This window comes from Lytechinus variegatus, chromosome 5 (genome assembly GCF_018143015.1).
Source record: "Lytechinus variegatus isolate NC3 chromosome 5, Lvar_3.0, whole genome shotgun sequence".
Lineage (NCBI taxonomy): Eukaryota > Metazoa > Echinodermata > Echinoidea > Temnopleuroida > Toxopneustidae > Lytechinus > Lytechinus variegatus.
Genome location: NC_054744.1, coordinates 32,805,513 through 32,829,253, shown reverse-complemented (window position 1 = coordinate 32,829,253; position 23,741 = coordinate 32,805,513). Strand labels below are relative to the sequence as shown.

The 23,741-nt window shown below is 35.8% G+C and overlaps 1 protein-coding gene across 1 annotated transcript in view; it reads right to left on the bottom strand.

Annotated features, from left to right (window-relative positions):
* Positions 1-1,119: 1,119 nt before the first annotated feature.
* LOC121415951 (MAM and LDL-receptor class A domain-containing protein 1-like) overlaps positions 1,120-23,741 on the bottom strand; it is a 28,740-nt gene continuing 6,118 nt past the window's right edge. The window contains exons 3-20 of the mRNA XM_041609360.1: positions 21,898-22,036; positions 21,074-21,197; positions 20,669-20,759; positions 19,692-19,853; positions 18,150-18,424; positions 17,173-17,263; positions 16,498-16,662; positions 15,888-16,159; positions 12,978-13,068; positions 12,327-12,527; positions 11,174-11,448; positions 10,595-10,688; positions 9,562-9,738; positions 8,070-8,344; positions 7,253-7,472; positions 5,215-5,489; positions 4,559-4,652; positions 1,120-2,625 (exon numbers count right to left, since the gene is read on the bottom strand). Of these exons, the coding sequence (XP_041465294.1) occupies positions 2,246-2,625; positions 4,559-4,652; positions 5,215-5,489; positions 7,253-7,472; positions 8,070-8,344; positions 9,562-9,738; positions 10,595-10,688; positions 11,174-11,448; positions 12,327-12,527; positions 12,978-13,068; positions 15,888-16,159; positions 16,498-16,662; positions 17,173-17,263; positions 18,150-18,424; positions 19,692-19,853; positions 20,669-20,759; positions 21,074-21,197; positions 21,898-22,036 (3,401 nt within the window). The 3' untranslated portion in view covers positions 1,120-2,245. The remainder of the gene's footprint in view (positions 2,626-4,558; positions 4,653-5,214; positions 5,490-7,252; positions 7,473-8,069; positions 8,345-9,561; positions 9,739-10,594; positions 10,689-11,173; positions 11,449-12,326; positions 12,528-12,977; positions 13,069-15,887; positions 16,160-16,497; positions 16,663-17,172; positions 17,264-18,149; positions 18,425-19,691; positions 19,854-20,668; positions 20,760-21,073; positions 21,198-21,897; positions 22,037-23,741) is intronic.

Below are 23,741 nucleotides of genomic sequence, written 5' to 3'. Positions count from 1 at the left end.
GCTACAAATACCCCCGTGCCCCCCTTGATGATGCCATTGGGTGTATCAAAAGATATATTCGAGCATTGAATAATAACACTCATGTTATATTGTAGACAAGTGCACCTTCCACTAAAGGGGCATAGAGCAGCACAAAACCTGCCTTGTTATTGAGTCTGAGCGAAGAATTTTAATCATTCAAAATGTTGGTCATCAAATTAGTATCTTTGCTAGAAAACAAGTCCCTATACGATTTATCATTCGTGTTCCTCAAAACAATCAATCGTGTTCCTCAGAACAATCAATCGATTAAATAACGGTCTTCTCGCGCGAGTAAATAAAAACAATTCAAGTAGAAAGTGGAACAAAGGTTTCTTTTCACAAATCTGTTACTAAACACTGTACAAGACCAAGGCATTGGATAGGTTGGAGTGCTTATAAAGTCAAAACTCAAGTGTCCATTGTTACCTCTTATGCTTGAAGTTAAGTTTATGATTTGATGTCATTTGTCTTATGATATAGCGAAATGTAGAAGGCAATTCAATACTATGATGAGCTTGAATCGTACCCAGCTTTCCCTGGATATCTACCTGCACTGCAACACATTGGCTCCTTATTTTAAATCGCATACATTCGTAATTCCGAAGCTTCGTTATTTCGAACGTTCATTTATCCCGAAGGTTCGTTATTCCGAAGGTTCGTTATTCCGAAGGCTCGTAATTCCGAAGGTTCGTAAGTCTGAACACGAAATGAGGTTCGTAATTCCGAAGGTTCGTTAGTCCGAAAACGTAATGATTAACGAACCTTATTTCGTTTTCGGACCAACGAACCTTATCTTGTTTTCGGACTAGCGAACCTTCGGAACATCGAACCTTATTTCGTTTTCGGATTATCGAACCTTTGGATTAACTCTACAAATGTTCGGATTAACGAACCCTTTTACGTTTTCGGATTAACGAACATTGAGGTATAGGCAATTTACGTGTTTCGAACCTTCGGAATTACGAAGTTTAACCCTTTTAAGTCAACCATGGCTCTGGTCGGTCCGTGTATATACTAACTGAAGTAATGAGAAATAATCATATCAACTGTTACAACATTAATACCACAAATATAATAAGTGCAAGGAACCAAACGGTATGAGTTTCATTTTATTAATTTCCTTAATTTTTCATTTATTTCAAAAACAAGAATACAATTGAGTAGCATTATGAGTACAAACGACTCAGTTACGTATTGCAATCACATTACTATGAACAAAGATCACATTTCATCGGCCCTTTCTCGCTTCTTTTGACAAATATATAAAATGGCATGCTTTCATTATTGTTAGATATTTACGGTTATTAATTTTCAAATGATTTGATTGCTGTGAAAGGGAATGATTTGTAACATTTTATCAATACCAAAACTATTTCTACGCACTAAACAAGATTACACCCGTACAAATGAATTCCCAATATCATGAACATGATGAATAAAAAATGAGAATAAACTTTATTTATGGCGAACGGAAAAAAGTATATACGATTTTTCATTTCTTATTTTCTTATATACAACTTTATAATAGCTGAGTTAATGAGGGACAAAATTATTTATAGACAATAAACTGTATTTATAACAGACCCACTCCTACATGCAAGCACTTGAAATCAGACACACTCACACACAGTACACACACCCCCCCACACACACCCTCACACACATACCGACCCCTACCGTACCCTCATTCTCTCTTTCGACCCCCGTGTTATGCAGAATTTTGTGTTTCCCTTTCATGAAATTCGTACGTTTCTAAATTTAATTATGATCAAATGTGGTTTGAAGATAGTAATATTGATAAGATGAACTTTTTTTTTCCCGCGTTTGTATTTTATATGTAGGAATTAGAGAAAGGCATAATAACATCATGTTAATCAGGGACCGCTGCAGTTCTACCAGCGCGCTGGTAGAACAGCTTTCAGAATGGAAGTATATATGACATTATTATCATTATTATTATGAAGGTGTAAATACGAAGAGATAAATACACTTTAATCTTTTACTTTTGACACGATTATATTTAGGTTAATCGTCTGATGTAACAAAGGTGGAGGGACAGGACTTGAATTTGATAATCATGCCAATAAACTGTAAACATGATTACTATTCATTATGTTTTTTATGTTAACACACTGGAAGGAGATGTGTTAAGAAATCGTATTTTCAAAAATTTCTATATTAAGTTATAGTAAACTGTTTTTGCCTAAACCAATATCATGGGTTATTATGCATCTGACCCTAAATTAGCCCCACCAATTACGACCTGTGGATCCATATTGCCTCCACCACCGTTACCCGGGGTTACCCCAGAGAATGGCATCGCATCCATTTTCTCGTTCTTATATCCGATCGTTAAAGAACCCAAACCCATCGAGCTTCGGTATTTGAAGTACAGTACAACACCGATAACGGCTGCTGCGACAATGATGAAAGCGATGATGATTCCGACGATCATGCCGACATTAGAACCGTTGTCTTTTATTGGTTGACGACTTGCGACGCTGTTGGTTGTCATGGTCGGTACTAAAGATGCTGATGAGGAGGAGGAGGCCGATACCGGGCGAGCACTTGTCCTTATAGGTTCTTTTGTTGGAAGAGGTACATCTGTGGTTACGAACAATGGCATTACGTTAGATTACATGCCTACCTTGGAATATGTAGAAAATGATAATATAAATAATTATAATAATGATGATCATGATAATAATAAATAATAGTACTAGTTACAACACACTATTAAATGTTGGGCAACATACTGTCCACACAACAATTGGTTAAAACTTTATCTAATTCTGGGTAGTTTTAAACCAACAATGTGTGCGCTTAGTGAAAACTTTACAGTATTGATTGAAAACTACCTAGAATTGGATAATTTTTTAAACCAATTGTAGCGTGGACAGTATGTTGCACAACATTTGAAGAGTGTAATGATAATAAGAGTAATAATAATTCACCTAAAATGCAACTTACTCATATACAGTGCGTATCAAAAAAAAGTTTACACTTTGAAAAAGCCCTGGGAATTAAAAATTATACAACATGTGGGTATTTTTTTCACATATTATCTTGGGTTTGGGTCTCATCTATCCAATGAAAGTAAAAGTTTTGACAGAATGTTACACTTGAGTGAGCACTGTCCATTTTTGTAAAGCTCGCAGAAATCTGTTTGCGCAGAAATGCTCGTTTTCACGCTGTGTTAAGGGGAAAAGGCGAAATCAAACTTACCCTGCGAAACATTTCTCATAAATTTCCCTCGGACTTTTAGTCAGTTGAAATAAAAGGGATACATTCAAGCATTTTGTAACAATTTTGCCAACCAAATTAAAATGTCAACACTTAGTAAGCACAACCTTTACCCCTTTTGTACCAGCAGCTGGATCTGAGGACATAACTGAATCTGAATAAAAGTTTATCTCAAACATTTTCACCTTGTTCATTAAGTTTTTATCATTAAATGTGGGTTTACATGTCATTTTTCATTCAATACTTGTTTCTCCACACTTTTCCCAAGCTTGACAATGATTAACAAAATGAAAATCAAGCCTAAATCATTTCATGTAAATCACAGCTCAGTCTAAAGCAAACATCGTCTTGATGGCCTCGGTGTGTGGGGGAGTGGGGTGAGGCGCAATGCACTCTTCGAAGTGTTTTGGGCAAGGAAACAAGTTAATAAAGGTAAAAGATATCTTCAAATCAATTTACTAGCTAAATTCCACATGTTCTTCATGATTTAGGTTTAATTTTATTTGCATAACTATTTCAAAGTTCTGCGCAAATAATTTTTCACTAACTTTTCAAAAGTAAGTGGTGCTCACTCAAGCGGAAATATTTGTTCGACAGTAATATCGTCATTTGCTTAAATGGATCTGTACCAATGTTAAAATGTTGAAAAACTTTCAGGATATTACAAATGTATAATTTTACAGGATTTTTTCTAAGTGTAAACTTTTTTTTGATACGCACTGTATAACGTATACTATTAACATATCCCCCAATATAGCTTTCTACAAACTAAATGCTGTATTTATTTGTCGTTTCCATTAATACAATTCAATTTTTTCAATAATACCAAAAATATTTGCTTTCATCACTTATTACTGAGTAGGTATTCCAACATATCAATATCCATTTGCAAAGAAAAAGAGGAGTTCAATCTTAATTTAATTGTTCCTATTTTACTGAAATGCATTCTTCTCGGAATTAATTGAAAATTGTTTATTTTTCATGACAAGCTTGAAAGCTACACCGATGATAACAATGAACAGCCGTTAACCCTGAACACACTGTGTAGCCAAGCTTTGTTCTCAATACTTTAAATACCATGTAATATAAAGAAATCATTACTGATAGGGGTACTTTGTGATAAACCTTTGATTTTACACACAAATAAAAAAAAACGAATTGCAATTTGGATGTGAAATTCAGAAGTGTATGACTTAAAATCACTATCATTAAGAAATTAGATATTAGATTATGTTTATGAATACAAAATAGCAGTCTACTATTCTTTCAATCTTAAAATCTGTATTTATCTTACATTTCTCGCATGCATCCAGATGCTTTGAAAATACGACATTGTCGATTGCTATCACTCCTCGTGTAGTGGAACCATATACCGCCGTGAAGATGAACTAAAAAAAAAGCAAATAGATACTTGAATGCTCAAAAATACTTGCATTGATTTGGTTGACGTTTATATATATTTCGATGAAATCATTTATCTTACATAGATGTGTTTGTGTGCTTATGTTAATACGACGGGCACCAAACACTGCTTTTTTCCCATTCCATATTCATATACAGATAATCATTGTAATATCATGTAATTATATCGATATATAAATGTAAAATGCTATGAAAGAGGTAACAGAATGATGCGCAATGCCTTTGATTAAAACCCCCAGGAAAATAAATAAAAAAATAAGTATTTTTTTCAATAAAATTATGTACATTGAATAGAGTCATCATTAATAAGGATCAGGTTAACACAATATACATACTCATGTGGTTAATCGGGTAATGCACATACAAGTTTATTGGAAGTTTATTGCATTAAACAACGATTTCACAAGGAAGTCTCTGAAGCCAAGATTAATTGTCATTGTATCATGGATATAGATCTGGTACAGTTACATAAAATGAACTTTGTGAAATCCTGAAATATAAGCTGATTTATTGTGTTGTCCGAGTTACCTGAAACGGGAAATCGGTGAGGTCGCCGGGAACCGTCCAGTTGCCGGTTATCCAAGAACCACTGATGTCTCCCGATAAGCGACCGATATCTATTCTCCTCTCTGTATTTGTATCTTGTGCTTGAATCAGTAGCTGCTGTGCGCTGTCAGCAGTCAGGACAGTATCGACTGTTAAGCAATGGGTCCGACCGTTGAGATCATAGATTGCGGAAGAGAGTACGGCAGTCTGACCAGCACTTGCACTCGAAGCCTTGGCGTACAAGTAAGACGTAGGAACTGGTACCAAGAAGAATAACATAAATCAATGAGGTTTAACTGTTGAGTTGATATATATTTCTACCTCTACCCCCCCTCTCTCTCTCTTTAGGAACAACATACTGCATCACAGGATCACATTGCGATATATACTGCAATGCGTATGTTCTAATATCTGGCCTCATTTTGCGAGTATTTACCAAATACAAAGTAGATCCTGTTCATTTCAGTCTTCTAGAACATGTAGAATGTATTCAGGTTGTTTTTGTCGCATTGTTGATGAAATGCTCCCTAAGTCAATATGCTGGTAATGAAAGCTACCTATCTTCATAGGTTAACTTGAATCTTAGTATTTTCTTGGTATGAATTTACATCAACGAGATGACATCTTAGGGTAACAAACCTGATTTCAACAGTTTGTTAAATCTCTCTACAGTTATTTAAAGCAACACTGAATCGGATATTTCTAACGTATGCACCAAACAAATGACAAATGCGTCGCGCGCAGTCTTAGAGCATAAAGGTAATCTAGTGGTTAGAGCTTTGGACTCATGATCGCAAGGTTCACTAGTTTGAATTTCAGCTCTGCCATACTCTCCACTCTGATAAAAAACCCGCATTATTTTTCTGTTGCTTTTAAGGCCAGCCACTATGCTTGATCATCTTGGACGTAAACTGTTCCCTATACAGTGCTTATCAAAAAAGTTTACACTTTGGAAAAGCCCTAGGAATTAAAAAATATACAATATGTGCTTAATTTTTTTTCACATATAATTTTGGGTTTGGGTCTCATCTATCCAATGAAAGTAAAAGTTTTTTTAAAAATGTTACACTTGAGTGAGCACTGTCTATTATTTGTAAAGCTTGCAGAAATCTGTTTGCGCAGAAATGCTCGTTTTCACGCTGTGTCAAGGGGAAAGGGCGAAATCAAACTTACCTTGCGAAACATTTCTCATACATTTCCCTGCACTTTTAGTCAATTGAAATTTAACGGATACATTAGAGCATTTTGTAACAATTTTGCCACCCAAACACTTGGTAAGCACAACCTTAACCCTTTTTGTGCCAGCTGGATCTGAGGACATAACTGAATCGGAACAAAAGCTTATATCAGACATCTCCAGCATTTTTAACGAAGATTTTTTATAATTTAAAGTGGGTTTACATTTCATTTTTCATTTAATAATTGTTTCTCTACACTTTTCCCAACCTTGACAATGATAAAAAAAAAATGAAAATCAGGGCTCAGCCATTTCATGTAAACCACAGCTCAGTGTAAAGCAAATATCGTCACGATGGCCTCGGTGTGTGTGTGTGTGTGTGGGGGGGGGGTGCGGTGGGGTGCAATGCACTCTTCGAAGTGTTTTGGGGCAAGAAAACAAGTTAAAAGGGTAAAATATATCTTTAAATCATTTTTTCTAGCTAAATTCTACGTGTTCTTCATGATTAAGATCTACTTTTATTCGCATAGCTATTTGAAAGTTCTGCGCAAGTAATTTTTCAATATTTTTTCAAAAGTAAATGGTGCTCACTCAAGCGGAACTATTTTTCGACAGTTATATCGTCATTTTTTTAAATGGATCTGTACCATTGTTACTCTGTTGAAGAATCTTCAAGATATTACAAATGTATAATTTTACAGTATCTTTAATAAGTGTTTTTTGATACGCACTGTATAATTGGTCATATGCCAGCGTGGCGTTATACGGACGAAAAGCTGTCCGGCCGAGTTCCTCACGGAGTTGGCATAACAGAAACAGAAACAGATTTTTCATCCTACTCACTCGTGTTAAGAGGCGGTTCTTCGATGGCTAGGAGATCATACCACTGCCATCGATATTGGGCGGCATTATCCGTACTGTAGTCACACCCAATCAGGCCTTGCTCAAAGTTACACGTGCTTTCAGATGGATACCCATCGCATGGTTGTTTTAAGAACATGATGTCATCAATGGCGATGTCACCTTCAAAACCGGAGGTGATTTTCTTAGTGGAGAATTCAAGCTGGAGGGAGACACATTGATGTAAATGATGATCAAAGTGATGATGATGAAAATTATGATAATAAGGATTTAACAATAGTAGCAATGTTTGAATATACAATGTCTTGTAAGCCCCCCTCTTAACCCCATGAAACCTTCTTCTTTTATATTTTGGACAGGGGCAGCATTTGGACAACGACATATTTGCTGTTCTTCCGTGGCACCTCTTCGTATGATCTGCTGTCCCAGCCCACCAACTTTCGTCAAAATCCTCTCAGCTCTCCATGGTGATTTTAATTGCATTTTCAAAGTAGTCGATGCGTTGTAGAGAGTGTCTCTGTAGTAAAAGCGAAAATTCCCTATTATATGTTTCCATTTTTCAGGAATGTGCCCTTATTGCTCATCTGAGCAAAGGTAAACCATATCACTGTTTTGCTTAGTAAGGCTGCATGGTATGGATGAATGGATCAATGTAAAAAAAAAAACACACACACACAAACAGATACCATGCAACAATACCAGAAACTGAACTGTCAGACAGAGAGGTAAGAGCATTTCAAGTTAGTAAGGACTCGCATAAAGTATCATAAGAAAGAGGATATATACAACATCGCCTTACTCTGAAATTGTAGATTCCAGTGAAGCTAGCTGGTATATCAACATTAGCAGGAAGCCATCTGTCCCCCTGCTCGCCTGAGAAAGAAAACGGAGTGATGTCACTGTAGAAGTCTTCAATGTCAACATCTACGGAGAGCGATCCTACGTCTTTGCCGTGTGCGTGGTAGTAGAAACGGGCACAGAGATCCTGGTTCCTGCTATTAATGATAGGAGACACCAGCGTGGTACGATAATTGGGTCGATGGGGAATGGACGACTCGACGTAAGCATAATGTCCTGTATGGCAAAAAAACCCCAAATAAGATAATGTAAGTACGCTTGGAAATAGCTGAAAATTGTAAGTAGTCGTCTATACAGTGCGTTTAAAAAAGCGTTTACACTTAGGAAAAAGCCTGTAAAATTATACATTTGTAATATCCTGAAGATTTTTCCACATTTTAACATTGGTATAGATCCATTTAACCAAATGACGATATAATTGTGGAAAAATGTTTCCACATGAGTGAGCACCACTTCCTTTTACTACATTTCACATATTTCACATTATCTCCTCCTGACCTTGACATATGTGATGTGAATTATATGTCCTCATGACATATGTTGTGAACAGAAGGAGGCAATATGCAATTTGAAAGATAATGAGGAAAATCTAAGAATTTGTGTACAAAACAAATGGAGAGTTGTCAACAAAATCAGCCATTTTGAAGCACGTTTGCCAAATTGAGGATCCCCATAGAAAGTAAAACAAGAGTTTTCAAACTCCCATAACTTGCTTATTTCATAACCGACTTTGATGAAACTTTTTAAAATTGTTCCTCTCATTTTACTCTTTCCAATAAGATTGCTTCTCGTCTTGGGTTTTGGTTTCCTTTAAGATATCTTTTACCCTTTTTAACCTGTTTCCTTGCCCAACATACTTTGCAGAGCACATTGCGCCCCACACCACTCCCCCACAAACCGAGGCCATCGTGGCGATATTTGCTTTACCCTGAGCTATGATTTACATGAAATGGCTTAGGCTTGATTTTTATTTTATTAATCGTTGTCAAGCTTGGAAAAAATGTGGAGAAACAAGTATTAAATGACAAATGAAATGTAAAACCACTTTAAATGATAAAAACTTTGGTTTACCCAGTGTGACATCTTGGCTCCGTAACACAAAGGTTAGCAATTAATCGTACGCTTGATTTTCAGGATTTATTGTGTATTGTTAGCAATGCAATCAATCGAATAAAATATCATACGATCATCGTTGAGCTTTGTGTTACGGGCCCCTGTTCTGCACCTTAAAGGTGCAAAGCTGGACCTATTTTTATTCGTGTGTAGGAACACCCTTGAAGGTTTGTTCATAACATGGTCCTGTTGCATAAAAGTAACTATTGTGGCAACTTTGCCAGTCAATAGTAACTACCATGGTAACGCTGATCGACAGCCAATCAAAATCAAGAATTCCACGCAAGTTATGATTGGGACAATTGGGATACTCTAACGACCTGCTGCAGTTCCCGTCGTGTGATCCTCCGAAGGGCCAGTATTGCTGGTGCTGGTGCTACCACTGTGCACAATCCAATCGAACTTGTTGTAGTTGTAGTTGGTGTAACCGCAGAGCGGGTCGGTAGGCGATTCGAAATCACAATTGGCAGCCCAGTCTGTCGGAGCTTCCGTGGATCCTAAAAGGTGATAAATTGTGAGTCAATATGCGAATACCAAGTTTTAATGATAAGCTGCATTTTTTTTCAACAGACGTGATAAACTTGCTCAGAGACCATTCGATAGAGGAGCGTCACTTAGATTTGTGCGACGTCATGCGTCATTTTACATTCAAGATAGTTGTGGAGTGGCTAAGATTGTAACGCGTAATAGCTTCTCTTAACATTAACCCTCTCCTCAGATAATTACAAGTGATGAACACTTGGCAATGCTCCATTTCGATTGAGCATAGATATCGCTATTCTTTTCTGTCTTCACTTAAATCTATGTTGACCTTAATCCTATATCTGATTTTTGATCTGTAACTTGAAATTATATTGATCAACATGCATGCAATTCCATACACAAATTCTTTAGTTTTGTCCAGTAATACAATTTTACTTCATAGGTTTATTTAATGATTTATATCAATTATGTTAATGTCTGTGTAGGCCTTTCGAGGTCCTCCATGGAAATATCTTTGCACAGATAAAAGAAAATTAAAGATCAATAGCTCCATCTTATTTTTAATTATTCTGTGTTCCCCAAAACTTTACAATCATGTGCATTTATTGAGCGCAGACGTTGTCAAAGAATTACAGTTTCCTTGCATAAAATCTGAAATTAATACCTTCCCTTACATACTTGTATCAGGGGCCGCGGAATGGTTTTTGAAGGGGGAGGGGAGGGGGAAGGCTGATCACAATCAGATGGTCATTTTAACGTTTTTTGTTGACGGTTTTGCGGCCCTTTTATATGGTCTTTTTTATATTTTATTGAAATAAGTTCAGGGAAGGTAGAGAACGGAATGTAAAATATGAATACTTATTTTTTTACCTTGTGATTGACATTTTCCGTTCCTGAGGGTTACGTCATCCATGGCTATTTCAGAAGCGTATTTTGACGTGCCAACTGTAGCAACGAATACGATCTGTGAGGATGCAATGATAATGTTCATGAAATATTTCCCACCCACAAGCCTATGTCAAAATCCAATGGCATAATTCATCCTCTGTTTATAAAGATATAGTCATGTTAGTAGATCCCATGACACTTACATTGCCTACTGATTCAGATGTTTATTATGACGTATGCAAACACCTACTTTAAGATTTTGGTAGTAAAATAAAGAATCGCCGTTTTGATACATATTCGTATATGATTGCAATCTGTTTTAACTGATATCAGTCCCATTGGATTTCGTCTGTAAGTCATGTCTGTGCTAATGTATTTCAATACAAAAATCAATATTTCCTTCTTTCAACTTAAACTATTACATTCCTGATCACTTCCGGCTTTGATTTCAAAAACCGATCCTGCAACTTTCCCACAAATTACCACGATCAATTTAATCTGGCAAAAGAATTATCGACAACCATCCACAAAACAGTTGTGCCCAATTCCTAGTCATCTCACCTGGAAGGGCAGGTTGGATGAGGGGACATCCATCTGTAGCTCGAGCCACTTCTCCCCTTGAGCACCATATATCGCAAAGGGTGGGTCCATGGAAAATCTACCTCCCCACTCAACAATCTGAAGGGTGAAATAGTCTACTCCATAGCCATACAAGTAGGCGTAGAAGACCAAGCAACGGCTATATGTCTTCGGCGATATGACGGGGGATTTCATTGCAGCCTGGTCACCCAATTTGACTCCCTTTAATTCGTACGGATCAAAGCTCGCGACGTAGCCTTCACATGTTACAAATTGAAGAACAACATTATTATAAATCCTGTTCTACCCCTACGGAAAAATGCGTTACATATTTCTTTTTTTGGTCGTCAATTCGCCTACTCTTTTTTTTTCTTGTACTGATTTTCTTATGAAAAACTAAGTTTCAATTTATCATTTTCCAAAACGATTTACTCTCTATATACGTAAGAGCTATTCTGATCCCTCATCACACTCGTCATGGATAGAGATGAGGGAACAATCCCTTTGGAGTACATCCTAGATAGTAGAGTGCATTATAGCTCCTTCTGGATTGAAAGTATCTCAAACGATGCAGAGTTCACTTCAAAAGGAGCTATAATGTACTCTACTTTTTTTTCTTTTTTGGGAAACTTATAATAAAAGATAAATTCAATGCCAGATCCAATTTCTTTTTTATTTAAGACCTGCAGTTTTTAATTTGGCAGTTTTTAATTTGGCATTTACCAAATATTGATCTTTTTTGTAAGTAACACAATATATCGAGTTTCGATCCGAATAAAAAAATGCTAAAAAGTGTTTAAGGGCTATTCACCCTGACTTCAATTTTTAAATAAACAAACAGTAAAATGAAAATCCATAATTTCCCACATAGATACTTTATAATAAACATTTTTATGAGAAAAAGTGTATGGATGCCCACTGAAATAACTTTCCATCTTCTGATAAAATGTTGAAAATTTGATATGATTTATATTACGTGGTATATACAAAGAGAGCTGACGGAACACCGATTATGATTAGGTTTTTGAATACAAATATTGATAATATACAAGATTTATGAGACGTCGATTTTCTAGTTTCCTATTCGATGACACACTGTATTACATCCACTTAGTTTCCACCTTCTCCTACTTACCCTCGCCAGTGCCGAGGGTGTGATCCAGTTTCGGTCCAGTATTGCTAAAAGTGCTGGTAGTATCTTTTCCTTTGCGTCTTATCCAGTCTCCATAATCAGCGTCGATCTCTTGCGTGTAATCGCAGAAATCCTCCTCGAAATCGCAATCGATGTTGTCTCTCGGTGGAGGCATAGTGGTAGGCGTAGGAGCTTCAGTAACAACTGATGATTAAAATATGTCATGGAAATTAACCAATGCGATATACAACAATGGCGCCATGCGGAGAAAAGGAAGAAGGGCATGCCTACCCAATATAGTCGAGCTATAGTATAATGTTGTCAAGATAACCTGTATAGTGCATAAGTCATTCATTAATTACGACCAGCTTCATGAAAGTCTTGTTACTAAGTTAAAGGTATTTATGTAAAGTCGTTACAAAGTCTTGAAAATAAATTGCACGGAAAGAAAAAAAAGTAGAAACGGAAAAGTCCTAGATTCACTCGCCACTTTCTGATTGTGCTTGTGATGTATTAAAATAGGAAGGGTTTAAAAATCCCTATAATTATAGTGATGAAAAAGAAACACTTTACCAAACGATACTGGTCGTAAACGGGTCAGGTCAGAGAATAGATACAGTAAGTCATATAAATGAATGTAAGGGAAATGCTCACATTCAGGGCAATCCTGATCCTGGTAGAGCATGACGTCATCTATTGCGATGTCATCACGTACTTCTTCCCCTGGAATACCCTCAAATACTACCTAATATAAAGAAAAAAGGACACACACATATATTGTGTTAATTAGACAGATACACGGATATATGAAAACAGTGAAGAAAGATTATTCGGTAAATACAAAGGAGGTCATACAGATTAATAGATAAAGTGACGGAAAGCGAGCGAGATAGAAAGGGATTACTTATCATTTAAATTTTAAGTAAGGCCTTTTGATTAAATTCATTATTTCCGATATACAGTAATGCGATTTTTTTTTAGTTTTATATTTTAGATATTTTGGATAATATGGTGTCAGACAAAGCCCTGACATCAAGCCTCCTCACACTTCTGAAACTAGGCCCTAAATGGAGGAGGGGGGGGGGGGGGTACCTGAATTTGAATTATACGATTCTAACTTGTGACGCCTGTGGCATCTGTTCTTCGGTTGGACTATTCTATTAGTGCAGGATAGAAGAGGCATAACCTTGTTTTTTCATATATACAATATTTCTTCATGGGTTCTTGTCAATTTGAGGGTGCTGATTACGAATCTGAATGATGCCACTCGTGTAACCTTGAGAATTTTCCGCAAATTGGCAAAATCCAATATGGCCGCCAAAATATGTAAATTACATGTACCCATGAAAATTATGAAACTGACTGGCTTCAAAATGTATGGAATCGTGTTGCAGGAGTGAAATACCCTCTGAAATAATGTTTTTCGAAAAAAAAATATTTCTTGATATTCAAAATGGCCGCCATATACCCTATTATGTGCAATATGAAAAGGGAAAACTATTATTCACAAAAAATAATGATCCCTAAACTGCAAGTAATTGTGATCTATGGACGAAGTAATGCATGAAAATCATCAATGCTAACAAGATGTGTCATTTATTAAGTCATGTATTGGAAAATTGTTGTATTTTATATTAATAGCCGCCACTGGCCCAAATAACATTATGTACTATATCAAGGGGGGCAAAAACAAATCACAAAAGTGAGCACTAAAATGCACATAATTTTTCAAAAAATATATTATTCAATATGCCATGCATGTCATAATTGTTGTATTTTGATATTTAAAATGGCCGCCAAAGGCCCTAAAAGTATTATGTACAATGAGAAATAAGAGGACCAAAGAAATCACAAGAGTGAGTACTGAAATGCATTTATTTGTGGTAAATAAATGGGATGCTGTCTAAAACATCATTTTTAACGAAATATATCATTCAGGTTAATAATGTATTTTGACTTTTAAAATGGCCGCCATAGACATATATTGTATTATGTACAATGCGAACTGGGAAATAATTTTTTTACACGAGTGAGCACCAAAAATGCACGTAATTCTGATCTATGAGTAAAGTACTGTCTGAAATCATAATCTCTAACAAGATATATCAGTTTTCCTGCCAGGTAGATGACAATACGGTATTTTGAAATTCAAAATGGCCGCTACAGAATCTAAAATTATTATGTACAATGTGAATGGGGACAAATAATTTTTAACAGATTTTCGCTTTGCTTGATTAAATGGTGGTGTATGAGTAAAATATTGTCTGAAAACATGATTACTAACAAAATATATCCTATTATATAATATCTAGTTGATTAATGTTATATTGCAAAATTCAAAATAGCCGACATATGCCCTTTTGCAAAAATTATCTGTCCTCATTTAAATTGTAAATATAATACAATAAGGGCCTATGGCGGCCATTTTCAATTTCAGAATGCACCATTTGTCACCTTAATTACACCAGATATGATATATCTCGTTAGAAACCATGGTTTTAGACATTATTTTACTCTTACATCACAATATACAATACGCAATAGTTATATTCAAGCAAAGCCAAATTCAAATTACAACTTACATAATACTCTAAGGGCCTATGGCAGCCATTTTGAATTTCAAAGTAAAGCATTTATTACCTCCATAACCAATATGTGATGTTTTTATTTAGGAATCATACTCAAGACCATATTTGTACTTGTACACCACAGCAACATGCATATCTTATGATTCCCCTAAACGCATGTAACATAATTTAGTTAGGGCTTGTTTCGGCTATTTTTAATGTCGAAATACAGTATTTATCACGTACATGGCAGAGGAAATGCTCTATTTATTTTATTTTTTTTAAATAAAAATCATGCTTTCAAATAATATTTTACTCATACAAAAAGATTAATTGGATTTTATAGTCAAGCAAATCCAAATTCTTACAAAATTACGTGTCCCCATTGTAGATTATACTGTTAGGGGCCATTTTGAATTTAGCAATACTGCATTTATATCATGCATGACAAAAGAAACGATATGTTTAGCTAGAAAACATGTTTTCAGACAATAATTTACTCGTATATCACAATTAAATGCATTTATGTACTTATTCTTGTGAAAATTAGTTTCTCCAGTCTCATTGTATATAATGTTGAATACAACGGTCTATGGCGGCCATTTTAAATGCAACACAATTACATACATTTTATAGCCAATCTGCTGGCAGTTTTATGATTTTCATGGGTATAATTTGCATATTTTGGCGGCCATATTAGATTTTGCCACTTTGCAGAAAATGCTCAAGGTTACACAAGTGGCATCTTTCAGATTCGTAATCAGCACCCTCGAATTGACAAGAAACCATGAAAAAACACTGTATATATGAAAAAACAAGGTTTGGTCAATTTTCTATGGGGCCTATCCTGGACTGTATCGTTCTCCGTGCTTTACATGCTAAACGTTTAACTTCAATGCATGAGAAAACAACTGAACAAAAGGTTTTTCGACAACTACTGATAGAGAAGACTGGAAGAGGCGGATTGACATGGTCAGATACATTTGAAGTTTCTTACCCTGTAATTTCCCGACCCTGCTGGCACAGTGAATGTTCTTCGATGCCAGTAGTTTCCTTGGTCACCTGTTACTTTTGTCACCGGTGTCGAAGGCAAAGCCAAAGATTCACGTTTGATGTAGACATTGAGGGTTTCGACAGCCCTTCCCCACATATGGTACCAAAACTCCACACACGACGATTTAGAGGTTGATGCCGTTGCAATTGGCGACATGATGCGAGCGACGTCGTCAGAGTCTACAAGGAGTCCGCTGGAGACGAACAAATAAAACCCTGCAGTAGCGAATGAGAAATAAGTTTTTTTTCAATGATCCAGGCAATTTCAGTGTCCTATTTCTTAAACATTGTCACAACCGTCATCATCACCATCACCATCGTTAATATCAAAATCAGTATTGTAATTATGGTTGTCGTTGTCAAAGTCACTACTCTGAGACTCATCTTTTTCCTTTTCCCCACAACACGCTTCTACCAATTTCCATCATTCATCCATTTCTATCATCATTATCACCATCATTAGCTACTTAAACATATTTTTTGTCATGTCGATATCACGATTGATACTATTTCTACTCTAATTCTAACCAACCTACTTCTCGTCATAAACCCACCTAACTCGTCCCCTCTCGTGTGATCTGTTGCGGGGCCAGTGTTGTCTTCTTCTGTAGCTTGGTTTTGCCATTCCCAGTCTATGGTGTCCGTGTCGTCTTGGACATAGTAGCACAACTCAATTTCCTCAAAACCACATGATACACTACTCTCGTTCAATAAGATATCTGTAAAAAGAAAATAAAAAGTTATCACATGTACTAATATCTTATATTCATCAAGTTTATTTCGAATTAATAAATTATGGAATAATACCAGTTACTCCATTACAAAAACTGAATGTTAGCTGAACTTTCCATACTTATTCAAACTCATTGATCTGTAGACTCTAAAGGAGAGCCATGTTATTTAAAAAAAAAAAAAAAAATCATTAAAACACGGAAAAAACTCCACCACCCCCTAATGTGCACTAAAGGTATCCATAATTGGGCGTATAGAAACATCTGCATTAAGCACCTTATAAATGTTATTATTATTATTATTAGCATTATAATCTGCAACTTGGTCTTCAAAGCGTTTAGAGCAATTTCCAACTTGATTTGTTGATTAAAGGTTTGGTGAAGAGTGCGAGTAAAATTTATAATCAGCCCATGTAATATCACAATATGACCACTGTTTACACACTATTATGTATTTATTTTATAGGGACATTGTGTTTAGTTATATAAGGTACTTACGATGTCCAGGACAGCCATAGCTCGTTATCAGGATATCGTCGAGTGCGATATCGCCAGAGTACGAACCACCCCGGTTGCCTTCAAATATGATCTTAAAAAAAGAAACGTAATCACAGACATGAAAAAATGATTCTCTTGCAGCTCTTATGTGACTAAATAATATTATCGCAATAAGCTGATCATGAATACTTTGGGAGAAGCTTTGATGGACTACCATAGGTTAGAAAGGTCACAGCTCATATAAGTAAGCAATGAACGTAGTCATGCGACATCGGCCGATGTTACAATAACAATTCCGAGAATAAGCTCGCCATTGCTTGACACTATTTCTGCATAGAGGCTACCAAATTAAAAACCCTCTCACCGATCCCAAATTATAATGAATGCAGAGAACATCGGGCAAAAGCACACGTGAGACTTTGAAGAAATGTTCGGCAAGGTTGGTTTGTCTAGTGGGGAACGTCAAACCACAGAAAGATGAAACGTTTGGAACAAGGGGACCATTTGTATATTGGACTTGTAATTTTTACAAAACATCTGGTAAATTTGACCCAATCATTCCTATATTTAACTTATCATTTCTACAAAGTGTCAGGTGAACGGGACCCGACCTTTAAGGTATTTATTGTGTCCTTTTCCTCGAACATGTCGAATGGTAGCGTACACGATTCCCCAAACTGGACGTGTTAAACCGATGGGATGGCACAAGCCGAATATAGTGCACGAGTCTGCAGTAAGTACCCCTTGAGGTATAAGAGGCTAAGAGCTTTATTATTTTCAGTGTTTAAAAAGTCAATAAACTCCACTTTTTAACGGTAAAAAAGGGATGAACGGTTAAAGTAATCCTTGCTTTCTAGGAAACATCTGAGTAACTATGCCAACTTTTTACTAATCGGAATTGTACCGTTACGATATTGTTTCTTTAATAGTATAATCATGATGATAGTTCATCATAATGATAACAGTTATCATAGTACATTAAAATCCTCTGGAGTGTTTATCTCTACTTCGGCCCCTCTCCAGACGTCTCCTCTACTCCCGGCCAGCGACCAGATAGGTGAGCCCATCGAAGTGGAGGATTGGTTGCGGAGATAAACGTTCAGTTCTCCAATATCGTCTTTAAACATGTGATACCAAAATACAACGCAGAATGTCTCTGAGTCGTCTCCTTGAATGCCTCGAAACAGAGGTGATTGGAGTCTTGCGAATCTGTTTTTGTTACTGTAGTAACCTTCGACGTTCATGAAGAAGCCTAGGATTGTAAAATAAAAACACACACACGCGGCAAGTGAGGATACCATCAACAAGTTTTAAAGCATGATTGGATATGCATTATTCAGTGATGACGATATGATCAAAATTATGAAAAATACATCGATGATAAAGCTCATCATAATGCTAAGAATAACATTACCTATTAATTATAATGATATCGATAGTACTGATTGATGAAAATAAAGCTAAGAAAGTAACATAACAAAATATTGCAGTAATGATAAATGTAGCGACAATTACATTCCTCATGTATTGTGATAGATCTCTTATAATGTGATTTAATGTAAAAATTGCCACATAAACAAAGATTCAAAATATTAATCCCTTTTTTCACAGTTCTAAGATGTAATGTGATAATACAGTAGCAACTAAAATATTTATAAATTCTATAAAATCTTGTGAACTGTAAATATGAGTCATATCATTTCACCGGTGTCATTAGTTAATGATAGTATATTTCCAGGAACCAAATTCACCTCGGAAGCAGGGTGACTGTTTACGTTCTAATCAATTTTTCATCTTAAAAAAACCCACAATATTCCAGCATCTAAGTCGATAAAAACCATATTACACATAAACATTTCTGATCAATTGTAGACCATTATGATAATCACCGTACAAATACATATTAAATTTCTTAAATTATTGAAGAACAGGTCAAAGCAACAACCAGTTCACTAGAGGTAGGGAATGCTACACCGCAACAAGTCTGTCAACAATGACTGTACCAGTGCAGTGTCAAAGCAATACCAGTTTGTACGTGGTCTATAAATACCAAATGGGTGTCTATACAATACCAGTCGGTGTTAAAACAACTTCGGAATGATTATTAATTCTTAGAACTTGAACTCCTCTCTGGCGTAGTGAATATTGGTATGTGTGTATCATTTAGCATGCAGTGCGGCCCATATTCTGAAGGTTGGTATAAACTTAGGCCACATTTAAAAAATATGAAATTATGGAAAGTCAAACATTTGAAAAGTACTTTTAATTTAAGGTTTTCTATCTTCACTAAACTCTGTACTCATGTTTTAGTGATGGATGAAAAAAAAACTATTTTAGCAATTAATTCCTAATCATGATTTTAGTGTTAAATGAGTTGAAAATGTGAACTTGTACTGTTAAGAGATACCTGTCTCGATTGGCTGTCCATAGTAAAGTACAACTTAAGACAGAGTTTAAATCAAACCAAGGAACAGAATATGGATCTTTGTATTTAAATATATTTGATAAACACACTTTACCTAATTCGGTTTTAGTTGTGTGATCGACGGATGGCGCGCGATAAGATGAAGCTGTCTTCCCATTTGTCCGTATGAAGTCAAATTGGCTCGTCTCATCAAAAACAAATCCACACATCCCGTCATCATCTTCATCGATGCTCTCGAAGGTACAGTTAACAACATCTGTCGAATTAAACAATAAAAGAAATTGAAACCATATTTTATTTTAAATCATACTCGAATTCATTAAGCAAACATCGATATCATGTTTAAAAGACCAGTTCATTATGATTATTTATTCATTTCTGTTTTCTTTAGGCAGAGTGGTCTCTTAGGGACATAGAAACTGGTTTCAGAGGGAGTCCTGCATTTGCATATTACATACAAGTCAAGATTACAGAACGAAACTGCTATTACAGCTTTATTTTTTAATGCATTACTAACTGAAAAAGGTATATAATGCACGTTGTGTCACATTTTCAACCCCTCAAATTTCCGTGGTGCGTTTCGTCATTTGAAGATGAAAAGATTTGTTTCTATGTCAAAAGGATCTTCAAAAGGTACATGCATGTACATTTTGTAAATACGTATTTTAAAAATACACCAAAAATAATATCGAGGCGATAATGACATCATCTTTACTAACACACGACGGTTGATAAGTCTCCGGACTATAAAAACTGCGAGGTGCGAGGTTCAAATTTCATCACAGCCCTCGCATCCTTTTGCAAGGTGTTTATCACTATCCATCAAGGTGTAGTTAGTGGGTACCCGGGAGGAAAAAAAATCCTCGTATGGTTAAGCGCCAACGGGTAGCCAACATATAGCCGGGATGATAGTACCATAACCATTTTAAGCAGGGCCCGCTGATAGAACAGTTTTCGGAGCTGAAATGGGTACATGTGCAAGTATGTATACAGCGTTGTTGTAATTATTATTATCATTACATCTACGTATGCCCTACATCATTATTATTTCAATCTGTCTATTCAACTTACCACTCACGGGGCAGGGTCCATGTTTCACTGTTATATCGTCGATTGCAATGTCTGAATACTTCCCGCTGCCTATCACTGCCTCAAACACCAACTGTAAAAAATAATATAAACAAGCTTTAATTATTTTTATAAACAACGAATGGTGGGGATGACATTCGAGGATTAGTTAAAAAAGTTTGTTGATTTGCTTAAGGAACAAACTATGGAATGAGCGAGTGATAGAGGGAAGAAATTTGAAAGAAAACGAGTGGCAGGGGGGGGGGGTGGCATATTGACAAAAAATAAGTTGAAGGATCTAATTGGAAGTGAATTAGCAAGAGTGATACCGGATAAACATACTAACAATGCATAGACATGATAGAAGAGCTTGATGTGTAGCTAGAAAATATGAGTATTCTGCTATACCTGAACTTGAGTAGCGTTATCTTGTATGCTTGCTAGTCCTCTATACCAACCGCTTCCACGCTCACCTGCGAGAGACCACACTGGATCACCCAAACCCGATGAACTGCTTTCTTTCACATACACACTGTTTAGAGGAAGCAAAAAGAAACACAATTATAATGACGAAGAAGCGCAGAAGGGAGAAAATGTGAGAGAAAGAGAGTTGGTTAATGTGCGTTATGCCTGGGTGTGTCTGCTTTGTTTGGGTTCGTAATCGTGTGTGTGTGTGTGAGTGTGAGGGATAGAGTTGACGACCGGAAATACGAACATATCTCAAAAAGAAGAAACAAAAGAAAGGGGGATACACACACCCACCCAACCTCGGCAACAACGACAGCGGCAACAACAACAATAACAAGAACATAATAATATGAAAATATATGACAAGAAGACTGAATATAAATAATTGGATCGGGTTAGAAGCAAAATCTGGAATTTAGCTTTATTTTTTTACCACGATCAGAAACAATTACATTTTTTCTCCACGGAGCACATTTGAAAATGGGAATGCGAACATATCAATAGTCATGATAGTCGGAAATAGAGTCCTTCCGGCTTGGAGCACCCTTCTTTACTATGCCAATGTTTAACAAATTGCCGCCTGAAGTGAAGACATAATGATGGACCCGGTAGAAGTTCGAATTAAAATTATTTTCAAAATACTTTAATGAAAATGCTTGACTTATTCACAAATGACAGCTTTGTGCAATGATTATTTAACTTTAGAACGGTGTTAATTACTACGGTTATCCGATGTCGGAGAATTAGCGGCGATTGATACAAACCTGATGGATCCCATTGTGTCACCGTACATGGAGTAAAAGAACTGAGCACATCGCGGCTGAACAGCGTCTTCGGCAGTGCTAGTCAGGCGAGCTTTACTTCCAGCTGATCGTCCAGAAGCTTCTACATACATGTAGTATCCTTTTAAAATAATGATAAGAATATAACATGGTTGAGTTTAAAACAATAACAGTGTTTATGATGGTGATGACGATGGTAATTATGATGTAACGAGAATAAAGAGATACTGCCACACACTACTACACTATCACGACTACGTACTGCTTCTACCGCTGCTGCTGCTACTTGCTTTATACCTTGGTCACATTTGTTCTACGGCGGCCGTACGGCGAGTCGGAAACAGCCGTTTTATTAATTTTGATTCAAACCACCTATATGTAGTTGGACAAAAAAATGTTAAAACGGCTGTTTTCAACTCGCCGTACAGCCGCCGTAGAACGAATGTGACCATGGTCAAAGGCGCCTTAAGGCCTATTTTTTCAAAGCCTTTGCCTTGGCCTTGAGGATTTTGAGCCTTGAAATTTCAAGGCATTTTCAAGGCTTTTTTCAAGGCATTTTGTATTTTGAACTTTCATTTGTTTTAAGTTAGTAATTATTAATGTTTCAACCGTTCTGTATATTCAATGACACTAATAGTCAATACTACCAGTCACAGTAACAGTAGCAGCAACAGTAACAATTGTACTAGTAGTGTCATCAATTGTAATTATCATCATTATCAATCTTTTTTATCACATATGTAACAAAGAATACAGCAGTGATGAAAAATAACATTATGTATATTAGTAATGTATTGTAATCATGACTAATGATGATAATGACAGTAAATAATGATTATGATCAAGATTATAGTGCTTTGATGACAGGAATAATAATTTTGACAGATCTGACTGCAATTTTGAAAACAATTTTCATACTTTAAACATAGCTAACTCTAAAACAGCGATAACAAGGTTGATTTCTATTCCATTATGATTTTCCTAGTATTATTTTCTTTGGCCTATATGAATGTTTTAAGTCTTTCTTAATGATATTCTGAAAGGATTTGGTATTCTTGAACACAGTCTTCAATTTTGTCACATCCAAATGGTCTATGTCAATGGCATGATGAGCCATATATAGCATATAGAGCAAAACTTCTGCCAAAAAAGTAGAAAGCGATTGAAGCGAGCGAGTGAACAAAAACTGTCACCCTCTTGCTATAAAAAAAGTTAATTTTGTGATAGATTGTGACAATATGTTTAGAAAATAATATCACAATTACTCCACCTTTTTCCCCCCTTTTCTAAGTTTATTCTTGGTGGTGGAACTTCTTCTTCTCTCTCTCTCTCTCTCTCTTCTAAATTGTATACATTTTGTTTTGGGTCTAGTCTAGTCTTGTATAGACAAAACAAAGGGGAAAAAATGTTTACTTCTTATTAATCATATGGTTCGACAGTGAATTTTGTTTCTCTACAGTTTCAAGGAAATAAACAACGTATTTGCTTTTGTGTCAATATGGTTTCAAAAAATAACGAATGAAAATAATAATGATTAAATAATTGATAATTAATAATTATTAATGTTATCAATGATTAATTAACTGTTTCAAGAAATAATTAAACTTTACCTACCACCAACTAAGGGTATGGTTGCGCCCTGTTTACTCTATATCCTTTTGAATATAGCTTTATTTCGTTAGTATTCTTTATTCTGTTTTTTTAGGTAAGATAAGTGTAGAAGATACAAAAGATGAGAATTGAAATATGAAAGTGGTTGTAAGAAAAAAAAAAGAAAACTGACAAAGAGTCCTAAAAATGACTCATTTTCAGGTAAGCATTTGAAA